At 32.7% G+C, this 10840-nt stretch overlaps 1 protein-coding gene across 1 annotated transcript; it reads right to left on the bottom strand.

Annotated features, from left to right (window-relative positions):
* Positions 1 to 3950: 3950 nt before the first annotated feature.
* LOC133182838 (cholecystokinin receptor type A-like) lies at positions 3951 to 5733 on the bottom strand. Its single transcript, XM_061317687.1, has one exon. The coding sequence runs from the start codon at positions 5720 to 5722 to the stop codon at positions 4400 to 4402; it is 1323 nt and encodes a 440-aa protein (XP_061173671.1). The 5' UTR covers positions 5723 to 5733; the 3' UTR covers positions 3951 to 4399.
* Positions 5734 to 10840: the final 5107 nt, after the last annotated feature.

The following is a 10840-nucleotide window of genomic DNA, read 5'->3' as shown; positions in this document are numbered from 1 at the left end:
TGAGGGATCTTTTCCGTGCCAACTTCTACTGCGACACGGGACCTCGGTTTATACGGTCTCATCCCAAGGACCGGTATCCACGTCCCGCAGTGGATTCGAACCCGCGACGTAAGGATCAGCTCCTTACTCAGCGACTCTAGAGCAGACGCTCTAACCACTGCGCCACGCGGGCGACCTAATAAGTTCGTTAATCAATCAGTAAAGAAAATGTATTCCTCAATCAATCAATATTCAATCATTAAATCAATAATTAGTTCAATCAATCAGTCGTTATGAGCATCAAACTTCTGATTAGAATGTTTTGAATTCGTATTTACAGCAGATGATAGCTTGGGAATTATCTTCTAATTTCAAAATGTTAACCAATATTCCTACAGGACTACTTTTTTCATTAATTTTTTATTCGAATCTGTTAATTTTTCTTTTTTTTCTGTTTCTTTCCATCATTATTTTAAGTCATTATTTGCGTCTTACAATTTTAAACAAATGTCTCGCCCTATCTTGACTATAGGTTTGTTGCAAAAGAATTTGGTTTACAGTAAATCCTAAACTTTCTAAATCCTATTTGAAAGAGAATTAGACAAGTATATATTTTCGGTCACTTGAAATTTGTTTAATTTTCAGAAATCACGAATAACACCCAATTCTTGAAAAAGACGATGTGCAAAGTATAAATGAAGAAATTCAAATATCACGAGTAATCTTTTATTTTCTTTCAAACGTTTAATTACGGCAGCTTCATCATATTGGTTATCATCAAATTTCTTTCAGGTTTCAGATCAAGACAGGTTATCATGATAGATCCAGATGAATAAGGTGACGAAGAACTGAAAACATATTTGGCAGATTAAGGACACAGCATAGTTTTAAATAGATTTGACAATTAATCTTAATTTACAATCCAAAAACTATAAGAAAATCAAACCAAATACAAAACGTGGCTTTTCTAATTAACTCTACCAACTGTACCTTGCGTGTTGTCGCTTCGTTAAGCAAAACTTGTACATCTGTTTGTTCACTTTTCTTGTGTGTTACTTTGGGTTAATGATTTTATCTAACTTGTACATCTATTAGTTCACTTTTCTTGTTTGTTACTTTTGGTTGATTTTATCTAAATTGTACATCTATTTGTTCACTTTTTTTTTCTTGTTTGATACTTTGGGTTGATTTTAGCTAACCTGTACATGTATTTGTTCACTTTTCTTGGTTGTTACTTTTGGTTGATTTTATCTAACTTGTATATCTATTTGTTCACTTTCTTCTTTGATAAATGGATTGATTTTATCTAATTTGTATTTAAGCATTGAATCAATTTTTTTTTTTGAAAGATATAGTCTCATAACTGCAACGGTGTGTGCAAACAAATTGAGTAACGCGCGTTAGCCATTTGTTTATAATTTACCAATTAACAAATTAATTATATCAACACTCGGACGACTCACAGGTATAGTATTATCTATGTAAACACCCAATTAACACGTCCATCCCAGCCCCAGGCGTTCACTGTTATCCAGGTAAGTCCAATTGCAAGTATTAATTTTACGCTTGATTGGCGTGTATACATGAGCAATCAAAACTTCGAGAGATAGAGAGTAAAAAACAATGAAATGTGTGTAATGGGACCCAGGTCTTGGTTCGAGAGATAGAGAACTTCGAGATATCGGAAGTTCGAGATATCAGGAGTAAATTTGCTTAGTTATATAGAGAAAAAAATCGGGACCGGAGGTTCACTTCGAGAGATCGAGAACTTCGAGAGATCGGAGTTCAAGCCATCGAGAGTCAACCGTATTTACATTTTGAACTCCTTGCCTTGATTGCAAATGTGATTTATATTTCAAAATCCCTGTATAATTCTTTGGGTAAGTTACAATTAATGGAAGAGCAATTGCAACAGCTTCTGTTCAATGTGAGCGTGAATTTTGATTTTCGCTTATGACCTTGCACTTCTACGGCGTTCAACGTTTTTGACGTCAAAATATAACTATCACCTTAACATTTTGACCTACTGTCCTTGTTATGGTGTTTTGAACGCCATAGCTTTCCTCACACTTTCTAAGCAAAATACATGTGGAATGTAAATAGATCTATTTATTCACTTTTCCTGTTTGATACTTTGGGTTGATTTTATCTAACTTGTACATATATTTGTTCACTTTTCTTGCTTGATACTTTTGGTTAATTTGATCTAACTTGCATTTAAGCATTGAATCGTTATTTTTTGAAATATATACATGTAGTCTCATAACTGCAACAGATGTTTCAGATTCTTATTTTTACCAGTAACTTTTTTGCGAATATGGAATATGAAGTCTTAAACATCATAGTGCATTTCCGTAATCATCATAGTTCAAGTACCACAAAAGTATGCAGGTTTCAAAATTATCAAAAGTTTACATTTTTCCAATTTTAAGACCCAAGCCATGGTAACCATTCAACCATGACATCCAAGATTTCCCAAATTGTTTCTTGATGTAAGCTTTTATGTAAAAAAAAAAAAATAGGAGTAAATATGTGATCATGGGTGTGCCTCAGCTCTTAAATAAAAGTGTTAAAACCTTACATAGAAAGGTTTTTTAAAAACATTTACACTGTAACAAAACGTACACAGAGAGTCCTTTTTTATAAACGACTTTTTAAAATAAATTTATTCATCAAATAGATGCAAAAGGCATTAATAAACAATAATTACAAATGTTGTAGAGGGTTTTTGGTTTAGGAAAAAATATTTAATCAACGCAAGAGGGGGTAACATGAAAAGCAGCTTTGTAATGATTACATGTACAGCAGTGGAAGAGAATATCCTCTCTGGGTGAAGGGGCGTTACCAGGATCGCTAGATAGCGTCTAGCCAGAACAGGAGTCGATGATATTTCGTGGAGTTTTCCTTTCACTAGCTGATCGAATCTTGATCATGTATGTGTACATATTCATGCACAATCATGTTGACACTTCAGATTTCTGGTGTTTGTCGGAAGGCCCTTCTATCATGAAATCGAGCATATTTTGAGATTTGGCCTTTGGTTGAAAACATTCTTCCATGGGTTCCTAAATACGAGAGGAACAGGAATGGGTCTCGGAGGAACTTCTTCGAATTCAGACTCAAGAACGTCGATGGCAAGTATCTGTTGTAGACTGAATCAGAAATTCAATTGTTTGCGTCTATATGTTTAAGCAAACTAGAAAGAACTGGAACAGTTGAAACAGAAATCAGAATGGAGTTAACTTCCAATAACCTGCTTAATTCTTGAGAGGACATATATCATCTTCTAAGCTTCAAAGATGCTTTTTCAAGAAAAAAAAATAAATGGATATATATTACAGAGGCCGACAAGTTATTTGAATGAAAAAGGTTTATGAAACATTTGTTAAAAAACATGCTAAAGCAATACATGATATTTCGATGTGCATATGAAAAAATATGTTTTTTCCTGAGAAATTCCCTTTTTCATTCCATTTGTTACGCCATAATTTACACACTGAATTGTCTAAGGATTTTTCTGTTTTCCCCGATAATGACAAGGAGCACACGGTAGGCGTGGCCCGTCTGCAGGGGATGCTCACTCCTCCATGGCACCTGATCCCACCTCTGAAGTTTTTGGAGGTCCGTGTTTGTTCTGCTCTCGATTTGTATTGTCATGGACTTTGAGCTTGAATATTGTTCGTTATCTCCATATTTCGTTTTAACATAGATTAACAACATTTTTAACTTCAGTCACAAATAAACATCAATTTATGGATCATTTCACTTTAAGTATTTTCAAAATATAACCCTATTTATCTTATCCTCAAGAATTTTTTCTTCAGAGTGTATAGAGGAAATGACATTATAACTTCGGGAAATCTGTCCTTCTAAAGCATGATGAAGCCACATCCGATAAGGTCACAAAACCTCTTATCTAGGATCACAAAGTAGTAGTTGGGATAACGGTCTTTTGTGTCAATAGATATAGATCAGTTTATGTAGTTTCTTTATTAGGAAAATAACAAATAAAATTTTATTTAGGAAGTAAAAGTTTTTCAATAGATATTGCAAACAAAATATATTTTCTGGAAAAACAAAAAAATATTGAAAAGAAATGAAACATTTTCAGATTTTCATTATTTTCGGACAAGAAAATTACCAAAAAGTCAACAAGAGTTCATAATGCAGTATATGATCACCTCTCTCTCTCTCCCCAATATAATACAAGGGTTTTCAATCAAAACTTTATACTAAGTATTAGATTGAAACTAATAGAACATATACTACGTACGGATACCTTAATGCAATCACGTTCAGTTATCTTTTAGAATACATATATGGTAACATTCAATAAACTGTACACATCTCTGGTCATTAATGTTATAAACATTCCTCTAAACAGCAAAGTCGATCTGTATAAATTTCACGTCTTTCCATTTTAAGATTTAAAGACTCGAACGAATTTCCGAAAGCACTTTATACATTCTTCTCTGAATTTTTCGCTCATGAAGCTGTAGATGACTGGGTTTAGGGACATACTGAGAAGGTATGATCTCAGAATAAACTGATAGAAAGCTTTCCCTGTGTAGGAAAGGGATGTGTAATAAGAAGGCTGCACATATCTTATAATAACGATGACGCAAAACGGTATAAAGGAAAGCATGAAGAGCAGCGTGACCAAGAACAACATCAGGGTGATCTTGATCATCCGGGCCCTTCTGGCCTCCTCGCTTTGGATTGACATTGATCTTTGTCTTTTAAATTTTGCACGTTTCTCAGCTGCTTTGTTGCCACTGTTGCTGTCTGTCTTTTTAAGAGATCTTTTTGTACTGGAATTCAAGCTTTTCATTTCTGCCTCAGTGTCGGAATTTTCTTGGCTGTTGCCATATTTATTGGAGAATTTCTTCAGTATAGAGGGACTCCTTCCAGAACTATTGTCGTCCAGGAAGACATCCTCCGTGTGAGAATGACTTGTACTTTGACTGTACTTCCTTGATTCTGTAGGTGTTTGGCATAAAAATGATGATCCCCTCTTTATAACCTGGATGGCAATTAGACTGTAGGTTATGATGAGAATTAGATCAATTAACAGATTACCTGTTAAGAGAACAATCACGAATGCTAAAGGGTAGTCAGTTTTTACAAAAGAATCCTCAATCAAGCACATATGACCAATTACGTATGTCCTGGGGGCTACTGGTACCTGAACTGATTGTATGCCATAGACAACTAAACTAGGCCAAGCAAAAACAATAGCGAAAAATGCACCAACGAAAACAATAATCTTAGCTGTTTTTGTGGACATCTGAGTTTTAAGTGGTCGGCAGATACTTATGTAACGGTCCACTGCAATACCCAGCAAAGTAAAGGATGAACAGTTGTTCATCATGAAAGTCAAAAATCGGGAAAACTTGCACAAAACTCCATTAGTTGTTTGAAACCATCGAAGCATGAAATAGAGTTCCGTTGGGGCTGTAATGCAACTGTTTATCAAGTCAAATGCAGCAAGTGCTAAGATAAAAACCCGCGACGTGGTTTTTCTCCATCTTGTAAAGTAAATGTAGAAGACAATGGCATTTCCTAGGCATCCTATAACAAGCATAACAACTGTGTAGATAAAGCTTGGGATGTAGACTTTATCGAACACAGAATCGTTTATTTTCTCTACAATGACTTCATTCCGCAAAACGATAATTGAATTTCCAGCAGTGCTATTGCTCAATACACTAGATATACTGCTGTTGTCTGAAGCACTGTACATACTGTTGGTTATATTAGCTCTCTCCATGATGACTGAAATTAAAGAAAATCATTTCAAATAAAACTTGGAGCATTCCCTTGTGAAACTTCTATTAATCCGTTTTCTTTAATTATGCAATCTGTTTCAACGAGCTATTCGGTTGATAATATTGTATTTACAGTTAATTCAATTTTAGTACAAGACAGGCGTATTTTTACAATTTTTTCTTACCGTGAAAACAATGCGGATCTTCGGTGAAAATTTTTGATAAATAGAGATGTGTGCTAAAATTCCTATTTTATAGTCATGAAGCAGTATCGGAAATGACGCCAATTTTCACAACAAAAACACTCAGTCGTGTATATTACAGTGTTGATGTTTAATGTTACAGCAACTCTCTGCATTAAACTGAGGGGCATTACAATGGGTATTTTAATTTACAATTCTTAATTTTTATATGTTAATTATTGACTACATACTAGTATATTTATTATGTCAAGAGTGTTCCTTTGTAAAGTAATATAGATACCTACAAATCTCGCTAATTTAAATGGATACTTACTATGTCAATGTTAATCTTTGACATTATCTTCCCTTTATAAATAACATAATTATATCTTTCTTCATTTCATTTCAATAATAACGCTTTGTGTTGAAATGGATTTATTTGAAATAATTAAAACCTTGTTATGGCGTGTAAAACTTTGCTATATTCAATAATATTTTGATGTATATTTAAAATCTTGTGATATATGTTCAAGTGTTTTACTCGTCATACTTTGTAATTATTTTTTCCTTTGTGCGCTGATCAATAATTATATTAAAACAGGATAACAAAGCGCTAGTATATTTTAAAGGACATACAATTCAAGAAAGGATATTTACTAAAGAAACACATACATGCACAATACCACATACACAATATAGATTAAAATTTACCATCCAATAAATCAAGAAGCGGATTAACTACTTACAAAACAAATACGCAATGTGCCTGCTGATATGTATAATTGGAGCCTATTCAACACGCAACAGAGAAATGCCCGACGAATGCCTGACGTTAATTTCAGCCGTTAAACACCTGTAGGTCGCTTAATTTATAATTATTCAACATTTATTTGATAACAATTTGTGTTGTCAGCAGCGGAACCAACTGCCAGGAACAATGGATTTGTCGTTTGAAATAGCTCTCATGGCCGTTATCAACGCTCCAACAGTTGGATATTTGTCTGGGGTCGTACAAGGGAGAGACAAAAGAGAAAACTTGGGCGTGATTAATCGTTCTTGAATTGATAAGGTTTTTTGTTGAGGGAATGTCTATCGGTTCCATAAATATGGCCTTACAAACAGGCTTCCATTGCAAATTATGACAACCAGGAATGGCTTCTGACTTTCTACTTAATTAAATTCCAAAAGTTACGAGTCGCCTATCGCGACGTGGGTTTTGTAAAATATTTAGAATGCGATTAAATCTTAATTGAACACTGTGCTAATCTATACCCGCTTCTAATAAGCATTTACAAAATCCTTTTGGTAAATATTTGAGAATGTCGAATACTTAATTGTTTACATATGCTTTAGATTATGCTACAAATTCTAGTCATATCACCACTTTGGGGTGGAATAATTTCCTTTGGTTAATTAGGTCTAATACGACATTTATTAATTATCCGTGTTGGCAGAACATATAAGTAATTGGTTGGTTAAGCTTTTATAAGTAGTAATAAAATGATATTGATATTAAACAAATCTTGCGGTAAACATTGCAAGACACATGTCAAAATAAAATTCACAAATCAGAGATTGGCAATGAAACGTAGAATTACTGAAAGAGAAATCCTCATTTCTTTCTCGTTATCAAAATAACACGGTAGTCTGTTTAACATGCAAGTCTTTTAAGCTACTAAATATTTTATTTTAAAATTTCCGGTAGGTACTTCGACATTTAAGTTGCACATCGTGTCAAGAACATTCTCTGGATAAGCATCAGTGATCTATATATCACAAGGAGGAAGTATCCTTGAATGCAGTTTCTATATATACATATATACATATACATATAAGCATACAAACAAGTATAACATCTCAAGCATGTAAAGTCTATCTGAGTTAGCAAACAATGTTTGATATTATGTCTTGTAAGATCTTAGTTCTTGTAGTAAAACCATTGCTTTCTTTGGCTGTTTTTAATTCTTCTCGTTGTTTTTATTGACTGTCTCTATCATAAGAATTTTGTTATTTGTTGTTGTTTTGATTGCGCATTTAATGCTATGGTTATTGTGTGTCTACGTAGGACATATTTTAGATAAGGATTATTTAGAGGAAATGACGAATTGTGGTCAACTATAAACAAGAAATTATGAAATAAATGATTGAAATTTACAAAGCTATCATTTTCTTATGTATTTTTTATACAAAAAAAACTCTTCTTTTCTTCGTTAAATTTTCAGAGAAAAGAAAACTATCAACATTTGTTAAACTACATACAATGCAGCTTTTTTCGAAATAGTATTTTGACAAGGGTCACGTTAAAGAAGGGAGAAGCCGTAAAACACTTGGCATATGTGTACATCTTCCGATGAAAGGTCTCTCGACTTGATAAAGAATTCATAAAATTCCGGCATTATAAGATGCTTTCTGTGTTGGCTAAAACTATTGTTATAGAGATATACCAAAGTTCATTATGAAGAATTGTTATTGTAAAATAGAAATTATTGATTTGCAAAACAAAATCAAGCTTAACACAACCTGTTCATAAATATTTGTAATAGGCTGGGGAAAATTGAAAGTTAAACCAAATTAAATATATAAAGTAAATAAGTTAAATCACATCGGGTCCAATCTGGATTTAATTCCTGAAAATGTTGTAAATACATGTAACTTTGTATGCTTTTAGTTTACTTTGAGAGAGAGGGGGGTATATGAAGTGACAACCCTAATGTCTGCTAACTTTAACCAAAAATCGACTGTGACGTTAATCTTTAACCCACAATGAAGCTGTTAGTGTGAAACCTTCACCTATTGTAACTAATAACCCATACTTATCTACAAATTTGCAAAAATGATGGAAACAGCACAAGGAAGTTGGTCCAGATATGTTCTATGTCACTAATCTGCTATCATCCAGTTGAAAAATCAATTCAAAAAATAAATTATTGAGTTAGAATGTATCCCATCTTGTAGTGAACTAGGTTCCATGACAGCTATTAAAAAGCAGCATAATTACAATGCCCATACCAAAAAGAGGAGATTTTATCAACATAAATCAAAATTATATCACATTTAGCTGAGGTGGAAGGCGGGTACTGAAGGAATTTGCCAATTAACGACGCTATTTCTGCAATAGGTTGTGTTAATTCTCGTAAAATGGAAGTAATCTTTGATAAGACTAACGCTTGTGTTCAGAGAGGAAATTCCTCTGGGTAGATATAGCTACTATAATTTAATCTAATGCCATAAAAGTGTAATTTTTCTAAACCTTGAACAAACATTACTTGTAAGGCGTCGTCGTCTATTGAAGTAACTCTCTGACCCTCTGTTCTGCCACCTCAAGCAAGGAAATCTGTCGCTGCAATTCTTATTTATTTATTAAAACCATTCTGTCTTACAGAAATGGCGTCTTAAATCATCTGGGTTTTTTTTTTTAATTTGTTTTTGTTTGTTTTGCTTTGTGATTTATTTTTGTTTTTATTTCTGTTTGTTTTCTTGTTTCTCAGTACATATCCTTTATTGTTAATTATTGTAAATTTGCTTCCTCTTTTGTTGTTGTTCAGCTTGTCAAAAGATTTAATTGTTTAGGTTTATCATTGCTATTTTCTATTATCGAGACTAATACATATTTTATTATTTATTTAGAATCTCTCGTTTTAAAACTGTTTTAACTGTTAAAACTGAATTGTTTATATTTATTTTTAAAGATATTTTTATACACATTAATACAGTTTGAATTTGTTGGCACAAAATGCATTTAACAAAGTTTACTTAAATCTTGTCTACATTGTGCCCCAAATAATTGTCAGGTTTTAGAAGAGGGTATTTCCTTGGGACATCAGCCCCAAGGGAAGTACCTTCTTTCTAACTTAAGAACCTACTTATACTATACATCAACAGCAAGCTAAAAAAGAATAGCTCTGTCACATATTTCATGAAGGCTATCGATAATTGTATGAGATACACTTTTGATAGATATTAAATGTTGAGTTCATTATTAAGTGAGAAGTCTAAAATAAAATTTGAAAGTAAGAAAAAATTGTTTTCAACTTATAATCTTATGCAATCTTATGCAATTAACAAAACACACTAAGGGAAAGTTTTTTTTCTGATTCATTCAGTGCTCTCTTGTATATGTAACTTTAAAATAAAGCTTTAAACGTATTAAAGTTCTTGAAATTCACCCACTAGAAATCCTTAGAAAATACTTCCTGGAGTGACATTAGTATATACTGGGGGCGATGTTGAATGTTACATGCACGCCAATGTAATCTAAAATATGCCGTATATAGTAACATTTTAGTATCTTCTTGTTTATGAAAATTTCATATGCAAAGATGTGTTTGGAGATAAAAAATTTTAGTCTGATACTTTCTTTACAAATTTAAGAAGTACGTACTTATTAGATTTGATTGTACGTTTTTATACCACTGACATCATTTGAAGAAAGATTTTTATAATTGTAAATGAGAACCTGCTGGATATTCTGCAAAGGGATAAATAAGTATCTCGCCAGGAAAAAAGTTGTTGGATTGAAAAGAAAAAAGTAATCTCAGAATGTCAAAAAGTTATCATCAAAATACACATAATATTTATTATATATTTACTTTGGATTCATGGATAGAAATAATAATGCAGAGAAGCTGATGCAAGTAAATTTAAAATACCTGTATCAGAATTTAAAGATTTTGCATTCCTCTGACAATTCTAGGAACTCTACAATTTCCAGAATCCAGGGATTTTGTATGAAAGGTAGTACGCTCTTTGATACTTTTTCTGCAATGTACTACTCACCAGCGTGAAACATCTATTTATAGCTTTTTCAGAAAATATACTGTCGAGATTATCTTGCTGGAATGATAAACTAACACTGGTCACAAACTGTTAAAAGTAGGAAAACAATAGATGGTTTCGAAATTGTCTGAAACT

Source organism: Saccostrea echinata, unplaced genomic scaffold (assembly GCF_033153115.1).
Source record: "Saccostrea echinata isolate AGI-Se365-2 ecotype Australia unplaced genomic scaffold, CSIRO_AGI_Sech_v1 ptg000001l, whole genome shotgun sequence".
In the NCBI taxonomy this organism is placed as follows: domain Eukaryota; kingdom Metazoa; phylum Mollusca; class Bivalvia; order Ostreida; family Ostreidae; genus Saccostrea; species Saccostrea echinata.
Note: the sequence above shows the minus strand (reverse complement) of the source record. Positions and strands in the feature narration are given on the sequence as shown.

Excerpts from the sequence above, each read along its gene's own strand:
- LOC133182838 (XM_061317687.1), bottom strand. The coding sequence starts at position 5,722 with ATGTACAGTGCTTCAGACAACAGCAGTATATCTAGTGTATTGAGCAAT.